The following is an 18,861-nucleotide window of genomic DNA, read 5'->3' as shown; positions in this document are numbered from 1 at the left end:
GCAAAGCAATGAATCTGCATGATCAACATAAACAAATCATGACAATATAATGTTTCACTATCGTAAGAGATAAGGCAAGTGAACAACAGAAAAACTAAAAGAAACACATCATATAATACTTGTTAGTATCATATAATACTTGTTTGTCTCAATACTGATGCACTATTGGCACTCACACTGCCGCTACCAAACATAAACCAGTGCCCGAAATCAAGTTAGAAACACAGAATGCAATCCATTTAATTATGTGAATGCTGTTGAGTGTAATCTGGATTAAAATTCACTATCATACATACAGAAACTCATTTGGTTCACCAGGAGTACAATCTCTCTTGAGTGTTGCCATTGTTAAGTCAATGGTACTTATCTCTCTATTATATAAAGAAATCTTGCGAAGCGATGAGATTTTTTCAAGTCCCGGGAGACAAGACTTTGGCCAAGAGATTTTTTCAAGTCACGCCCTCCTCTCAACCATTTTCAATTACGCACACGGTAATCTCACCTCTCATTCGTGTAAATGCTTTTGACAGACACAGTTCCTGTGCTCTAAGCTCTTAAAGATTTTAACATTTTCCTCGCTTTAAGTTCCCAATTAAAGAAGACATATTATGTCCAAATCTTATTGAAGAATTTCATCACAAAGGGCTATCAACAGAAAAAATGACTGCACGGGCAATCCTAGCACCAAGAAACGATGAAGTTAAACAAGTTAACGGCAAAAATGGCAATCGTTTACACGGCAAATTGGTTAAATGCATATCAATAGACTATGTTGAAACAGTTGGTGGTGATCATGTGGAAGATGAAAACATCAACTTACAATATCACAAAGAATATCTTCCATCGCACGAATTACTGTGGACAGAAGGAAGTATCCAAGAAAGGTAATGTAATACATCTTCAGGGGATAACATTAGACAACAAAGGAGATCTTGATATGCCATTCGTATTAAAACGTTTACAGTTTCCGAATAACTCTAAAGCAACATGAAACATAATTTACTTTAAAATGATTACGTTTTACTCTTTTTTACAATGGTTAATTACTTGCTGTAATGTAAAATTGTTAGCTCTATTATGCATATGTAACAATTCCCATGAAAATAAAAATTTGTTTAAATTGTACATCCGCATCCACATATGTGAGAGACAGAACCGCAACGAAACTACTGCATAGTGCAGGCACGGGGATTGGCGAGTGAAGCGAGTCTCTCAGAAGTCAAATTGTAAGCTGTCTATATGTCTGTCTGTTTGTTTGTTCGCCAATTGCATAACAATGGCTGAATCGATTTTCATGAAATTTTGCATGTGTGTTGCTGAGGATTCAACTTGCGAAGACTACAGTTCCCACAAGGTATGTTGAAGATCATGGGAGAACATCATCATGGTATGAGGAGTATGCTGAGGAAGATTGAAGAACATGGCATCACATCAGTAAACACAGTTTCCTAATGGCCAAAGCAGGATTTTATCTAAGACCACATATATAGTGTTTTCTTGTTAACCAATTTTGTGTATCGGCTTCATTGCCTTGATAGATTACAGATTTTGTCTCATTTTCTTTTCTTCATTATGTAAAGCACTTTGAGCTACTTTTTGTATGAAAATGTGCTATATAAATAAATGTTGTTGTTGTTGTTGTTATTGTGGGTTGCGTTTAGCCATGTTGGGTTTTCAAAGGAGAGTTGTCCATGTTTCTTTTCACTTGTGTACTTTGGCTAATTTCTCAGAGGTTTCTGGAGCTCGTCCATGGTGTAATCCAACTTATACAGCCTCTGGTAAGATAAAGGTATGCAGAAGCAAGTGAAATACTGCACAACTTTTTCTGGGTGAATATATTTCTGTAAGTATGTAGTTAAAAGAAACAATCCTAAATTTAAAAAAAATAAATAAAAAAAAATGTAAAATGTAAATGTAAAGCCAACAAAAAAAAAAAAAAAAAAACGTAGAGCAAAATTAAGTCATTAAAGGGAAATCAGACACGTTAATAATGTTACACCAATACATGGTAGGGATCACAGTAATCACTGGTTATATGCTTGAGACATATGACTGTTCCTAACAAGTTATTTAGCAAATGATCTAAAATTCTGTTGCAGATTTCATACTAATTATTTGCAAAAACCTCAAGTAAACTTTTTTCACGTTGTCATTATGGGGTGTTGTGTGTAGAATTCTGAGGAAAAAAATGAATTTAATCCATTTTGGAATAAGGCTGTAACATAACAAAGTGTGGAAAAAGTGATGCGCTGTGAATACTTTCCGGATGCACTGTAGATGTTCACCAGTTTATGAATCTCTTTTATAAATTGTGCAGATCTCATCATACTGTATTTCTGGTGTCTTAGCTTAAAAGCGAAACAAAGATCCCTCATTCGACCTACATTAACTTGGCATCCCTTTTGAGACATCTTATTAATTATTTACCAAGATTTCAGGGATCTGTGGTATCCAGGGTGAACTTCTCCAGGTTGGTGGTAAGTCTGTCCTCCTGGCATTGCAAGCAATCTTTGTTTCTATTTGGGAGACTGGCATCATCCCAGCTGACTGGAAAATAGGATTTGTCGTCCATATCTGGAAAGGGAAGGGTGATTGCCTGGATTGCAGCAACTACAGGGGGATAACACTGCTCTTGGTGCTGGGTAAGGTCCTTGCTAGGGTCGTCCTCAATAGGAACTGTGATCACTTCTCTGGTTTTATGCCTAAGATGTCTACCATCGACCACATCCTGGCACTGAGGGTTCTCATGAAGTGTAAATGTAAATATCGGCAGAGTTTCTTTGTAGCCTTTGTCAATTTTCATAAAGCGTTCGACTCGGTTGATCAAGCTGCCCTATGGGACATCCTGAGGGTTCGCGGGATACCCTCAAGGCTGCTGGATATCATGGCCTGCCTGTACACTGCTACTGTGAGTGCTGTGCAGAGTGGAGGCAGTACCTCTGCGTTTTTCCCAGTTGATTCTGGGGTTCGTCAGGGGTGTGTTCTTGCACCTACTCTGTTCAATGCTTGTGTGGACTGGTTGTTGGGCAAGGTCATGGAGGCCAGTGGTTGTGGGGCATCTGTTGGTGAAGAAAGATTCACGGATCTTGACTTTGCTGACGATGCTGTGATCTTCGCGGAGTCAATGGAGGCTCTGATCAGGGTGCTTGAGAGACTGAACGAGGAGTCTGAGTGTCTGGGCTTGTGAGTGTCCTGGATAAAAACCAAGATCCAGGCCTTTAATGACCTCCTGGGCACAGCCATCAGCAGTGTGTCTGTTTGCGGAGAGAGTATTGACCTTGTTGAGAGGTTTACTTACCTTGGCAGTGACATTCATGTCTCTGGTGACTCTTCCTATGAAGTCAGTAGACGGATTGGGAGAGCATGGGGGGTCATGAGGCTGCTGAAAAGGGGTGTGTTGCACTTCCGATATCTATGCAAAAGGACGAAGGTTCAAGTCTTTAGAGTCCTGGTGCGTCCTCTCTTGCTATATAGTTGCGAGACATGAACGCTATCCATTGACCTGAGATGAAGACTGGACTCCTTTGGTACTGTGTCTCTCTGGAAAATCCTTGGGTACCGTTGGTTTGACTTTGTGTCGAATGAGCGGTTGCTCATGGAGTCCAGAATGAGACACATAACCTGCATTGTGAGGGAGTGTCAGTTACGGCACTACGGCCATGTGGTGCGTTTCCCTGAGGGTGATCCAGCTTGTAAGATCCTCATTGTTGGGGACCCGAGTGGCTGGACCAGGCCAAGTGGTCGCCCACGTAACACCTGGCTGCGGCAGATAGAGGATCATTTACGGAGGGTGAGACTGGACCACGTGTCTGCCTGGGGGGTTGCGAAGCCGAGTTGTTTCGTCATGTACTGGGTGCGGCAACATACTGTACCAGTGCATGCTCCCCAACTTGCTTGAGTTGATTGCCAAAGGCAATACAGATAATTAATTAAATAAGTGACCAACTCCTTCTTCCCTACATTACTGTGTCGCTTCCAGGTGGGCAAGTTAAAATCATTTTCCTGCAGCAGAACAGAAGGCGTGCCTGTTCACCATGCCTCAAGACACCCTAAAAAGATTTAAGTGTTCTGCAATGAAATGTCAACACACTACAGCAAAGAACAATTAAATTACTTTTGTTTCTGTGGAAGCCAATCAATTATTGATTGCTGGACATCTTAGTTAACAGTAAGATGATAGCCCTACCCAATAAAAACCAGTGTAACACTGGCCCTTATCATCACAGTGAATTTGTCAGCACACAGGTTCTATAAGCATGTCATGTCACAATCAAATTATTAACAAAAACATTTCTAATGCTGTGGGACTCCACAAAAGAATTGTTGCACAACGTACCTTAAGTTAACAACGTAGAAGTCTCACAAGCACCCATTTAAATCTGTTACAAAATTAGCTCTGAGGAAGCTTACCTGTAAATAAAGAGAGGTCCAGCAAATTCAACAGTACATTAGGTCTCCATTTCTATTCTGACTGCCTGATCTTCAATTTGCAGGGCTGAAAAAGACCATATAGGATATAAACCATACTCCTCATGAGAAAATACAGTTGTAACCAATGAACAAATCTTTATAAAAATTAATTTTGGGCACTGCGTTAGCAAACAAAAGAACTACATACTGAGCATGCAGAAGAGACTATTTGAGAGGATGACACTCATTACTCAAAAGAAGTAATAAGAACTAAGATTGTATAAACTGTACTGTGCTTTGCATTAAATATTCTACTTTTACTGAACAAAAGAATATTGCAGTTCTTTGTTATATAGTTTAAGGCTGTGAAACTCAAGATTTTTTGTAAAGTGACACTGTTATGTAAAAAAAAAAAAACAAATACACTGCACTGTTTATATTCCTTTGCATTAATACTTTGTAGAATCACCTTTTGCATTAAGAATAGTTTTAAATCTTTTGGGGTATGTACTGTATTTGTCAGCATTGTACATTATTGGTGAGTGAATTTGATCCGTTCTTCCAGACATCTAGGTTTGCAATGGATAAAAGCTTAATATTTATGCACCACAATTTTTAAGTAGTGTTACAGATTCTCCATTGTACCAAGATAAGGGTTTTTCAAGGAAAATTCAAGGGTAGACATTTTTGTCCTTGTGCAGCACCAAGCTTAGTTTGGCCCGGTATTTGTGATGATAGCCTTGTTGAAACATTAGGTTTCACCAAAGCTCTGTTTTTTTACAGACCTGAAAAGGTTTTATTGTAGTATTTGTATTTTCAGTCATCCTCTCTACTATTTGTCTAAACAAAACATCCAGTAGTCCCCTCCTGACAAAAAAGCAGCTTCATGGCATAACACTACTACTACAATACTTATTTTCAGTATGGTGTTTTTTCAGATGTGTGCAGTGTTACAACTGTACCACACACCTCTCTTCGGACTTTGGCCAAAAAATTACACTTTAGTCTCATCTAAACCTTTTCCACATTGCACCTGGGTAAATTTTGTGTTTTTTTGGCAGACTCCAGACATAGTTTTACATTGTTCTTTTTGAGTAATGGTTTCTTTTGTGACACTATCATGCAGGCCTACTCTATAAAGAGATCTTGATACGGCTGACTGGAGCGCCTTTAGTCCAGTCTGAGCTACTGAACTCTTTACTGCCTTCAAAGAGATTGTTGGCCTGTTGGCTACTCTCATGCTTACTCGTTTGTGCAGAGTATATTCAGGGCTGACCTTTTCTAGGCAGTGTCTGAGCAGTGTGATGGAGCTTCCAGTACTTGATATTTGAAAAAACAGTGCCCACAGTGCATATTTTAAACCTTTTAGATAATTTATGCATTTATATTACTTAACTCTATTCATCACTTTTTCTAAATGTCATTTAGTCTTCATTTACACAGCTGTCTTACAGAATCACAACCTGAATAATGCTCCTTTAACTTTATTAATTTAAAGATTCACCAGTCAAGGCCAACTGGATAGTAAACTGTGTCCTTGTTAGGAAACTGTTTTTCACTACAAACACAGAGCTTCCACAACACAGGGACAACACACTTTTGCAAAACCAATTCTTTATGTTTTTTAAAATAAACACTGTCACAAATAAAAAAAAAAATCTAATCTTCAGTTTTTAGTGCTTTGAAACAAAAGTGGGTTTTGGGTGGGGCTGGGGAGCAATGATTCAAACAGAGAAATACATTTTCATGGCACTGCATATGTGAAGATAACAGAATTTTACTTTAAAAATCACAATTCATATTAATTAGTTCAACTTACGATTGGTCTCTTCATCCGATCGTCCATCCTCCCACTGGTGTTCAGTAGACAACAATGGACTGCTGGATTCACTTTGTGTCCTCATAGGGAAAAAATGTCCATCACCGAGGCTACAAGATCAAATATATATCAAATAAAGAAGACTGGCTTCAAACATGACAAATACAGGTTTCAAAAAGTATGATTTTTGTTCATTTTTCCTTATGGCGTTTTTGCTTTTTGTGATTAACTTTAAAAAAAGCAAAACTAAATGGTGTTATTGTAACCAACTAGAACAGAATTTATAGAAAATCTCTTTAAAGGCTGTATTTTGTAAAAACCTGAATAACACAAATCTAAAAAAGTGAGTGACTATGATTAGTAGGATGCCTCAAATCTATAACAGACAACAAAAATACATCTGAGGTCATGTCAATATCCGTCCATCCATCCATTTTCCAACCTGCTATATTCAAACACAGCGTCGCGAGGGTCTGCTGGAGCCAATCCCAGCAAGCACAGGGTGCAAGGCAGGAACCAATCCCAGGCAGAGTGCCAACCCACCGCAGGTCATGTCAATATACAGACAAGAAACAAATACCTGTATCTTTTAAAATTCATTACTCAACATTTTAAATTAAATACATATAGATGTTACCAGGATATAAAGGACATTTTAATAATTTATGCAATTTGAAATTAAACACATATACATAAATATTATTTGGTTTTGTTTTTAAAATATTTTTTCTTTAATCTTATAACAAAACACAGATCATTTAAATATATTCAAGAAAAAAAAGTTAGGAAATAAAGTAGTCAGACTGTAAACCTTATCATTTCAATTTTATAGGTTATGTAAAATATATAGTATTTCTGTGTCAGTTAAATTTGTTCTTCGTGAACAATTAGACATGGATATTTCCCTGCAAATTGGGTGCTTAAGATGAAGCATCATTGTATTCAACATTTCAAAGAGAAACACGCTTTTTAATTCAAAGAGCAAAAAATTCCAAATTTCATAACTGAGGTTGAAACTTGTATACAAACCTATTACCCAGAGTTCAAACAACAATCAAGGTGTTGGAAGCACCCAGCACCAAGGATACTCAGGGCAAAAGCCAGTACTTCCAAAGTTTTGTTTTTTTTTAATGTTGAAAATATAGTTAAGACTGATTTCATGCTTAAAGAAAACCACATTATTGTTTTGTTGGTTTTTGTTCTCAGATTCTTTGTTTTTTAAATTCTGTTTTTTTATATTGATTTTGAAGCTATTTCCTCCATATGTACTGCAAATTTTATTTCCTTCATTTTACACTGTTACTTTCTTGAAACAAACAAATAAAAGGCTGCTCTGCAAGTCTGTGGATTCAGTAAGATTCTACACAAACTTTATTCCCTAGGTGTGACCTTAGTGTAACTGTTCTCCAAGTTGACTACCTTCAAGATGCACACTATGCCTAAGATGAAAATGTCAACTAAAATACAGAAGAGTGATTGCGCAAGAAGAAAAAATATTTAAAAGTTGTAAAGGAATGCAATGGCTTCAGTAGTATGTTCGTGTATGACAGCGAAAGAATTTGATTTATAAATATAGATAAGGAAACTATATGTTAGGACATGTTATTGTCTAACAACTTGTTTATCTATTTAAAGAGTTTTCATTCAGGGGTGTGTCCTATGTGACAATATAATTTAACTATTAGGAAAACATCTGTTAGGATGTGTCATCGTTGAATAGATAAACAGGATGTTAAAAGATTTCCTCTTGATACATTATAAATATGATTGTTTGGGAAAGGAATTTTGTTCTCTCCTTCAAGTAAAAGCTTGATCTGAGTAGATATGCATTGATCTACAGGAAGTTTGTCTACATTCTGGCATTTAGGTCACTGAAGTATGCAAATCAGCTATTACATAAAAATATGCATCCAGCAGAGATTTTCAAATATGGCCGGTTCTTCCCATCAGCATGAGATCTGAACAGGAGGTTCACATTGATGTGAATCACATATTCAAATGAAAGAATGTACAATAGAAGTTAAAAAGAAGTGGATGGAGTATATAACTTTGAGGGCATCTCACAGAAAGGCAAACAATATTCACTATGGAAAACAACAGACTTCACAGAGTTGGAGAGATATTCTAACATAAAAAGTCAGTAAATATATTTGCCTTCAGCTCTTTCAGGAAGACAATATGGGGAACAATAAAAACACAAAAATGAGATCAAGAAGCAGCAATTTAGAAGGAGACCACTGTCACTAGAAAAATTTAAATGAGGAGTTATTAGTCATATTACAAGTAAGTTCAGAGTAAACTATGAATCCAAGAATTGTAGACAGGGGAGTAGGATTTGTAACTGGAAGTAAAGAAAAGAATAATTCAGGACTTTTTTGGCACACGAAGAACTCTTGCAAGCTTGAGGATAAGGAGGAAATGAGCCAGACTAAAGAGACAGAGTGGCAGTGGTTAATGGTTAACAAGCCATCAAAACAGACATACTGTAGCTGGAGGATCCAGGATGCAGTTTGTAGACCTAGAATAAGAAAGGAGATCAGGGTCATCTGAAAGAGAGACAGAAGTAAAGGTTTCAAAGGATGGAGGAGAAGTAAAGAGAATTTTCAATTTAAAGCAGATCCTCTTTAGTCTTCATCTTTACTTTAGTTTCCCTACTTTACCAAAGACTCTTAAAGAGACTAGGGTATTATCCAGAAGTGTTTGGGAAATGGTACAATAAGGCAGATACATAATTTTTTGAGCAGTTTCATTCACATGTGAAAGCTTACAGTTACAAGTACACAGAATTCTAACTAGTTATTGCATACTGTAGTTAATGACTTAAGATGTCAGCAGTTTTTTTCTTTAAAATTATTTTTCTTGAGCATGTGAGCTGCATTAAAATTACACACAGATCTAAATAAAACAATGAAGTATCAATTGTAATTTTACATCACTTAAAACACATCAAAATATTCTTAAGCATTTCAGAAGGCATTTTTGTAGACAATGATTTTGCATTCCATGGATAACAATTGAGGAACACATCAATAGTGTCTGGGGGCCATGTGTTCAAGTACTGAACACTGGAAAAAATTAATCACATGTGGACCTAGCTGTAATCAGAAATAAACCAAAAGTGAAGACTGCTTTTGTTTCAGAACATTTGAACAATCTAGACGAGAACAGACCATTCAGCCAAACAAAGCTCACCTGTCCTTCCAAAACAACACCAATGATATCTAGTTTTGAAAATCCCTAAAGTTTTATTGTCTACCAAGTTACTTGGTAACTTATTCCTTACACCTATGGTTCTTTGTAAGTAAAGAAGTAAAGAAAAACCTCCTAATGTTTGTGTGAAATTTAGCCTTAGCAAGTTTCCAACTGTGTCCCTGTGTTCTTGATTAACTCATTTTAAAGTAACAGTCTCGATTCACTGTGTAAATCCCTTTATAATTTTAAACACTTCAATAATGTCTTCAGATAGATAGATAGATAGATAGATAGATAGATACTTTATTAATCCCAAGGGGAAATTCACATCTCTTGACCTTCTTTTGGTTAAACTGAAATGGCTCAGCTGTGAAAGCTTACTCTGATTCAACTTTTATTTAAAAATAACTGGTAAATATATACAATTTGTCAATTAGGCTATTCCTAACCCTAAATTCACTTAGTGCATTTATAACATACATTAGATTGGACAATTCTTATTCCGCAGCACTGTAATTTTGCAAAAAAAAAAAAAAGGTAAATAAACTTTACATCATACCTGGTAAAAATGGGTAAAAACCAATACTTTTTTTCCTTTCCAAACACCTGTTCCAGATTTTTCAATGCACCCAGATCAAAGCCATTTCTATCTGGGCCTCTCAGAAATACTGGGGAAGTGAATGCCTCTAGAATATTAAGGGAAATTTTAGGAAAGATTTCAGTGCAGGTTATTGTATCATAGAGACAGTATACAACATTAATCTATTGCGTATGAAATTAAGATCAGTAATGAAAGTAGAAACCTGCAAGTAAACTTGACAAGGAGTTTCTCAGTTTAAAATAAAGTATATCATTGGCATATGATGAATAATTAAATGCATAAATAAATTACATGAAAACAAATAAATGCATTTAAAGAAACAGCTGGATCACATTTCACACTGCAAACTTACAATAAACATTAAATTAAACAAAATGTATATTTATTTCTCCTATTTTACAAAATATTCTTAGCAACTCTTCTCATCTTAAAGCATCCTTTCATTAATTTTCAAATCTACCTATTTCAGTTCAGGGATCTGGAGCCTATCTTAGCTACAATGGGTGTAAGACAGGAACCAAGCCAGGAGGGAAAAGCAATCTACTGCAGAGCATAGTAATGAACATATCCACACAGGACCCATTTAGACATGCAACATATCCATGGCCTGTGAGGAAAACCAGACTATCCACAGAACAGACAGAAATTCCACAAAGACAATGAGTGACTTAGAATGTAAACTCAGTCTTCTGGAGCTGAGAAGTAATAGCACTGACCACAATGCTACTATAACATCCCCCTTTCAGTGTAATGCACCCTTCAGAAAATGTAGAAAGCAATTGTCTTCTAGAACAATGACTGACAAAACCACATGTAGTGAAGACAAAGTTAAACAGTGAAGTAAACAGATTTCTAACAACATAATTCTACTCTGTTACTTCAATATACAGGATGCATTTAGATTTTTTCATTTTTTCCTTTATTTTATACACATGCATTGCCCTTGACATTATTTTGTATTGAGTATGGATCAATTGATCCATCCATTGACTGAACCACTCTATTCCATTACAGAGCCAGAGAAGTCTATCCAGCTAGCCCAGTGGTTCTCAAACTGTGGGGTGGGCCCCCCTTGGGAGGCGCGAAGTAACAAAAAGGGGGGCGCAAAGATGTGAAAAAAAGAAAACAAGAATCGAAAATATGAAAAATACATCTATTGAAACCAAAACAAATTAACTTAAACTACATTCTGATACTAGAAAAATAAATATAGAGTTATAAAATATGCATCTATGATATATCATTAATTAAAAAAGAACAAATTGGTATTAGTGGGCTCTTTTCAAAAAAATGTTAGGGGGCGCAATTAAAATTGTTATGAAAACTCGGGTCGCAAATACTTAAAGGTTGAGAAACGCTGAGCTAGCCAAACCTGAATAAAATGAAGGCCCAATGCACAACATTGTGTATGTGACATATATCTCAAAAACAGCTCTGGCTGTCCGTGTAGCAGAAACAATAGTAGCAAATTTTGCGACTGTTTTTACTATTGATCAGTGTGGAGTTTCCAAGTGTCTAACTGCAAAAACATAACTAAAAAACACTAAAAATGCAGTCTTGACCTTTTTATAGTGTCTGTCTTGCATACTACAGTTACCTTTAAAATGCGGTCAGTTAAACAAAAATCTGTTGTGTGGTGTTAATTCTTAAAACGAATGCTTGTTTATGCAAATGTGCTTAGTATTTCTAGATTCAAAGCATCTTTTTATATGTTAGATGAAATTCTGACATGCCATTTAGATAATGCAAATAAAAAGCTTTAAAAAAATAAAATTATAAAAAGGAACAAAAAATGATGACAAGTGAAAAACAAACAAGTGCACTTGCATTCACTAAATTATAAACTTTTAAAGTATGACAGTGCAACATGTCTAATAGTTAGACATGCAGATTTAAAAAAAGAATCAAATATAAAGCAAACCTGGGGAATTCAATTTTAATTCAACAAATATCATCAAGTTTCACCAAAATACAAAATGGAGATGCAAACATTTTTCAATTGAATTAAAATGGAATGACCCACCCGTAAAATATTGTTTAATGATATTTTTAAAGCATTATATAAAAAGGTGATGACACGGATACCTTAAAAAAACAAAAACAATCAGTGCATTAAGAGGAAAAACACTTGCATTAATTCAACTTATGAAAACCATATTATCAAAGAACTTCAAAACTCTTCTTACCTAAAGTGGATCGATTTTTTGACACAAGCCAGCAGTGGTAACCAAAAAGAAACATGAGACTTACAAAGAACATAAGTGCAACAAACAACAGAAAGAGTACATGGAACTTGGCACGATCATTGTGAATTTCACCCTGCAATTAAAAAATGATGATCTTAGAAAAAAATAGTAAGTTTTATAAATGTACATGGTGTGTAAGTGAAGATATACAGTTATTTCCTTTTCAGTGCAATACTGTGCATTTTTTCTTGAAGTGGCCTGCTAAAAACACAATACTGGCACAAATTTTGATTAACATTTTCCTAATGGTTTTCATCACTTAATACATAGCTTCCCATCAGTTGTTCAGATATTAAGTAAAAATTAACCAAGCATATCTCTAGTACTTCTTATCTTTCTTGTGATCTAAAACAAATTTTAATAGCAATGTCAACATCAATTCTAAATAGACAACTCAGAACTGATAATTAACTTACAGTAGCACACATGTTTTGTGGACATGGGAGAATAGTTAAGGAATAAACATGCAGACATGTGGAAGATGTGTACATTCTTCACAGGCAGCATGGAAGCTGGTGTTCAAACCTTGGACTTATGAGGTTGAACAGCTCTAACCACTGTGGCATCATTACTTATCAATTCATCTCTTGATCCGTTAAATCAACATGTTTACTTTCATACTACTATCACAGTCCTCTCAGTCACCTGTGAAATCAAGCACGACAGATTTTAAGACTAAAACAAAAATCTGCAAATATTTTGTTTCATTGTTTTAAATATGTGTATGTTGACATTGCCTTTTCATCACATTTTTGAAAACATGAAGAAATTCTCACAATACATAGAGCAGTAATGGAGCAAGTGGTTAACAATCAGCAAAGTCAATGTAAAAGATCCCTTGGATCAATTACTTAGGAAGGAAAGTGGCTGGAATTCCAAACTAACTTGAACTAGCTTTGAACAAATGCCTAGAAAAATCACTCTGAATATGGGATTACTGACTATTGGGAAACTAAGTTAATCAGTTTACTGTTTCATTTTATTTACTTGCCAATGCAACCATTTAAATGCATTCTATGAGCTGCTGCAAGCATCTCTTTACATCAAAGGATGCTGTTCATTCTGCCTTTTCCCCCATATAGCTTAACTTTGGCACACACACCGAAACACACACACACACACCAAAAAACAAAACATGTTGGTTGTTATCAGTAGAAGTTGAAGACAAAAGTTCACTTATACATGAAATACAATGTAGTTTTTATTGTTGTATGTGTATTGTCACATGATAATAAAATCATAAAGGAGTGTACATTACATCATTATGACAATAATAAGAATCACACCACACTGAAATTGTGATAGAGTAACACTGTTATTGGCTGTAATATGGCAAAATGTCAGACAACTATGATTTGTGGTTCCTTTGACAACCAATCTTGTTTAGTAGAATTGCTTAATGCAGCAAGTTATTGGTGTTTGTAAAGCATCTATGTGCTGAATGTGGTAGCCTTTTTCTAGGGGCAAACATACCCAGATATTGGCTGATGCCACATTCCACAGGTAATCAAAAGGGCTCTAGTTTGTCTCCACCAGGCAGAACTACATGGAGACGTAACAGAAATTGTGATAGTAGTATCTGTATGCAAGGCTAAGTACAGTAAAGAATTGTGGGAAGGTTTAGTTATAAAATAGTACTATTGGTAAGAGTTGCTTCTCGTCTCCACCCATCACGAGAGTGTGCAAACACCCTTGGTTGAATAAATCATAGATAAGTTTCCAAACTAAAAGACATCTGACCAAACATTCAGCCCATCATGGTTATGTGGCTACTTAATAAATACAGTAGCACGCAAAAGTATTCAACCCCCTTTGTGCACATACAGTGCATCCGGAAAGTATTCACAGCGCATCACTTTTTCCACATTTTGTTATGTTACAGCCTTATTCCAAAATGAATAAAATTCATTTTTTTCATCAGAATTCTACACACAACACCTCATAATGACAACATGAAAAAAGTTTACTTGAGATTTTTTCAAATTTATTAAAAATAAAAAAATTGAGAAAGCACATGTACATAAGTATTCACAGCCTTTGCCATGAAGCTCAAAATTGAGCTCAGGTGCATCCTGTTTCCTCTGATCATCCTTGAGATGTTTCTGCAGCTTAATTGGAGTCCACCTGTGGTAAATTCAGTTGATTGGACATGATTTGGAAAGGCACACACCTGTCTATATAAGGTCCCACAGTTGACAGTTCATGTCAGAGCACAAACCAAGCATGAAGTCAAAGGAATTGTCTGTAGACCTCCGAGACAGGATTGTCTCAAGGCACAAATCTGGGGAAGGTTACAGAAAAATTTCTGCTGCTTTGAAGGTCCCAATGAGCACAGTGGCCTCCATCATCCGTAAGTGGAAGAAGTTCGAAACCACCAGGACTCTTCCTAGAGCTGGCCGGCCATCTAAACTGAGCGCTGGGGGGAGAAGGGCCTTAGTCAGGGAGGTGACCAAGAACCCGATGGTCACTCTGTCAGAGCTCCAGAGGTCCTCTGTGGAGAGAGGAGGACCTTCCAGAAGGACAACAATCTCTGCAGCAATCCACCAATCAGGCCTGTATGGTAGAGTGGCCAGACGGAAGCCACTCCTTAGTAAAAGGCACATGGCAGCCTGCCTGAAGTTTGCTAAAAGGCACCTGAAGGACTCTCAGACCATGAGAAAGAAAATTCTCTGGTCTGATGAGACAAAGATTGAACTCTTTGGTGTGAATGCCAGGCGTCACATTTGGAGGAAACCAGGCACTGCTCATCACCAGGCCAATACCTTCCCTACAGTGAAGCATGGTGGTGGCAGCATCATGCTGTGGGAATGTTTTTCAGCAGCAGGGACTGGGAGACTAGTCAGGATAAAGGGAAAGATGACTGCAGCAATGTACAGAGACATCCTGGATGAAAACCTGCTCCAGAGCGCTCTTGACCTCAGACTGAGGCGACGGTTCATCTTTCAGCAGGACAACGACCCTAAGCACACAGCCAAGATATCAAAAGAGTGGCTTCAGGACAACTCTGTGAATGTCCTTGAGTGGCCCAGCCAGAGCCCAGACTTGAATCTGATTGAACATCTCTGGAGAGATCTTAAAATGGCTGTGCACCGACGCTTCCCATCCAACCTGATGGAGCTTGAGAGGTGTTGCAAAGAGGAATGGGTGAAACTGGCCAAGAATAGGTGTGCCAAGCTTGTGGCATCATATTCAAAAAGACTTGAGGCTGTAATTGCTGCCAAAGGTGCATGGACAAAGTATTAAGCAAAGGCTGTGAATACTTATGTACATGTGATTTCTCAGTTTTTTTATTTTTAATAAATTTGCAAAAACCTCAAGTAAACTTTTATCACGTTGTCATTATGGGGTGTTGTGTGTAGAATTCTGAGGGAAAAAATGAATTTAATCAATTTTGGAATAAGGCTGTAACATAACAAAATATGGAAAAAGTGATGCGCTGTGAATACTTTCCGGATGCACTGTACTTATCCATTGAGTATTTTAATGTGAATTCTTATGCTGTAACAATACTTAAATAAACTACTAGGAGCAGTTCTGAGTGGTTGGGAACAGCACAGAGTTGAGAGTCCAGACAGTCAAGGGGTAGAAGCTGTTGTAGAATTTGTTTGGATGCCGCACAACCTTCTGCCATTTAGGGGTGATACAGGCTTTGAGGATGTAATGGTTGATAAAGATGACTGCATAAGGGAAATATTGAAGAAGTCTGTAAAGCTACCTCCTCTCAGTTGAGCTTGCACATCCTCTGTGTACTCAGCCAGGTATGTTTGTCTGGTCCAGCAGTTCTGCGTGGGTTTACATTCCAACAAATGTATTCTAATATCAGCTTTGGATAATCAATATACCTGTTCCTCCTGAGGAAGGATTGAATTTCCAGCAGGTATGTTGTTTAGGGCATCAAACAGTGTGTCTAAGTTATTTAGAACATCTAAAAGAGAGGCATAGCCACTGCAGACAGGTGGTGTGGTCTTATACTCTGTGATGACTTGGATTCCCTGCCACTTCATAAGCCCCAAATTGTTAAGCAAATCCCCCAACACACTGGTTCCCACATGCAGACATGAAGGTTATGAAATAAGGGAGTGAGAGGGTGCATTTTCCAGAGAGCACAAATAACTGTTTCACATGGTGCTACATATTGATGGCAAATGACAAGATAGGCCCCAAAGAAAGTCTGGAGGGCTTAGTCTTTAAGAAGTCAACCAGATTCTATTATGAGCTGCAGAGGAGGATAAGGAGGAGGAGGAGGATGCAATGCAGCCAGTAACGATGGGCTCCACTATAGACTTGTACAAGTTAGTGAGAACAGAGGGAGAAATCAAACTTTGCCAGGTTTATACTGTAAAGCAGTAAAGGCATTGGTGAGCCTTCTTAACAATAGCCGAAATGTGTTTTATTGTCATTGTATACCAAAGATATGCCAGATTATGAAGACAAGGATACATTCAGCATCCCCACTGAGCCACACTGCTCTAGAAGATTTTTCCCAGTTACTATTTTTTTTTAATGTTTTCATAGATTTATTAAATGTTTACACTCCCCTCAATATATTAGATCTTTATTAAAAGCATGTCATTATGACATTATCTTATTGCTTGTTTTTCTTGGGGACACTACTATTTTATTATGGTCATCGCCATGTTGATTATGCCAACAATGCTTCATACTAGTGTTGCAATCGGACCTGACTATTATTCATTTCTTTATCATGAACTTGTTATTTGAAATTGTGGCATGACAAGTACTGTATCTGAAGATTCAGAAAATAAATCAGACTCCTTTTGTAGTTTAGTTTGGGGGAAAAACAAAGGTAGATAGTGCAAGGGCTTTTTTTCTGTTAATTGAACTTTTGATGATCAGTATGTTAGATTTCTCTCTGCTTATCCCTGATCTTGTCTTTGCTATGCTATGCATTTTGGCACCTCCCTTAGTGTTAGAATAAGCTAACATGCAATTTCAATAAGATTTTGGTGTTGATTCGTTTAATTGATCCATTTATTATGACTTTGGTACTTTTTCTGGATATTCCACTCATGTGCTCCAATATAAGACCCCTGCTTGATTCAGTCATATTTGGTGCGGTCTGCTCATTGCACCACCTCCTTCGATCTCCATTAGATCACAGCACTTATCTACAAAATCAAAAATCAAAATGAACTGCTCCAACAGACAAAAAATAAGAGAAAAACAGAATTCAACAGACTAAAGTAAGGAAATATGCACCTTGAAGCTATGCAAAGGCTTCTGATAACTGGTAAGTTATCCTCAAATTATAGCAATTACTATAAGGAAGTGAAAGAATACTGCAGAGACTTTTATTTATTTATTTTCACATACTGGATATGCACATTTTCAAAGTATTTTGGGGAAAAAAGGAAGTGTTGTGATAAGGTGGCTTTACATACGTGCTGTCATTTCTTTGTCTGCATAAATAAAATTTTATGCTGCTTGCAGTTGCACATCTTTTTGTTTGTTCGGTAAACATGCAAAAAAGATTGAACCAATTTTCATGAAAGTTTGCATGTGCCTTACCATTGGTCCGACTTAACTGTATGCTATATGTCATATCAGGGACAGGGGTCATAACAGAAGGTGTAACCCAAAAATAATCACCAACGTGGGGAATACAATTCCCATTAGGCAGCAGTAGTTCACTACAGCTGATGGAGGATGTCCTCATCAGCATAAACAATGATTCTACTGGCCAAAGAGTGCTCTCAAAGACCACAGGTACATATATTGTTTTCTTCTCAACTAATATGGATAATAGTTTAATTGTCTTGCTGGATTACTGCTTTTGTCTAAGAGCTGTGAGTTGTGTTTAGCCAGGTTTTATTTCCAAATGAATGTTAACTTACACTAGCAATGATGGGCACTTCGACTAGTTTATATAAAAACCTCAGCCATGTTGGTCACCTTTAAACAGACAGGCAGAGTGTAATACTACCTCTGGGAAAAACAGTGCCATGAATGTGTGATAAAATATACCATTTTCAATACTCATTTATTGTCATAAACATATCTCAGAGATGGCATATTTTTGGTCTATGTTTGGACTCCATTTTAAATGTCAAACAAAGGCACCATTTTCTTTTTTTAAATATATATAAAAAAAGTTTCACCAAATATATTCTTTAAAATTAGAAATGCAAAGTTTTTACAACAGAGTGTTAAAAAATGTAGCAATTATCAGTGGTCATGCTGTGTAAATAAGATCTATTTTTAATCCAACTGCACACACTCTTCGAAAACAAAAAAAAAACAATTTCACCAGAAACGCAAGAAGTCAAACGGTTGTTTAAGAAACAACATGGCATTATTAGCTAGGAACATTGCCTGTCAAAAATATTTGTTTTAAAACAAAGATGGTAAAACATTTAAAAAAACTCTGGTACTTACCACCCAATACTTAATGAAATACTGCAAAACAGTGGAAGCAACATAGATGCAATATAACATGGAATATGCAAGGAAAAGTAGGAAAAACTTGTAGTTTGAGAAGCCAATGCAGTTATTTACCCTATTATGAGATAGAAAAAACCCTCATTATGTATATGTTATAAAGGAACACATATTAAGCCTAAGAAAATTATTAA

At 36.6% G+C, this 18,861-nt stretch overlaps 1 protein-coding gene across 2 annotated transcripts in view; it reads right to left on the bottom strand.

Moving 5' to 3' along the window:
• zdhhc15b (zinc finger DHHC-type palmitoyltransferase 15b) overlaps window positions 1–18,861 on the bottom strand; it is a 54,714-nt gene that overhangs the window by 2,785 nt on the left and 33,068 nt on the right. Inside the window, exons 7-12 of one of the 2 annotated variants that reach the window (XR_007936333.1) lie at window positions 18,665–18,785; window positions 12,209–12,341; window positions 9,981–10,107; window positions 8,714–8,747; window positions 6,230–6,339; window positions 4,457–4,495 (exon numbers count right to left, since the gene is read on the bottom strand). Coding sequence is in view for 1 of the 2 variants with exons in the window: in XM_028815406.2 (XP_028671239.1) it covers window positions 4,449–4,495; window positions 6,230–6,339; window positions 9,981–10,107; window positions 12,209–12,341; window positions 18,665–18,785 (538 nt within the window). In the remaining variant the exon portion in view is untranslated. Of the gene's footprint in view, window positions 1–4,410; window positions 4,496–6,229; window positions 6,340–8,713; window positions 8,748–9,980; window positions 10,108–12,208; window positions 12,342–18,664; window positions 18,786–18,861 lie in introns of those variants that run through there. The other variant, XM_028815406.2, reaches the window with a different exon arrangement.

The sequence above is a fragment of the Erpetoichthys calabaricus genome, chromosome 12 (genome assembly GCF_900747795.2).
Source record: "Erpetoichthys calabaricus chromosome 12, fErpCal1.3, whole genome shotgun sequence".
NCBI lineage: Eukaryota > Metazoa > Chordata > Cladistia > Polypteriformes > Polypteridae > Erpetoichthys > Erpetoichthys calabaricus.
The sequence above is the reverse complement of the archived record's forward strand: the minus strand, read 5'-3'. Positions and strand labels throughout refer to the sequence as shown.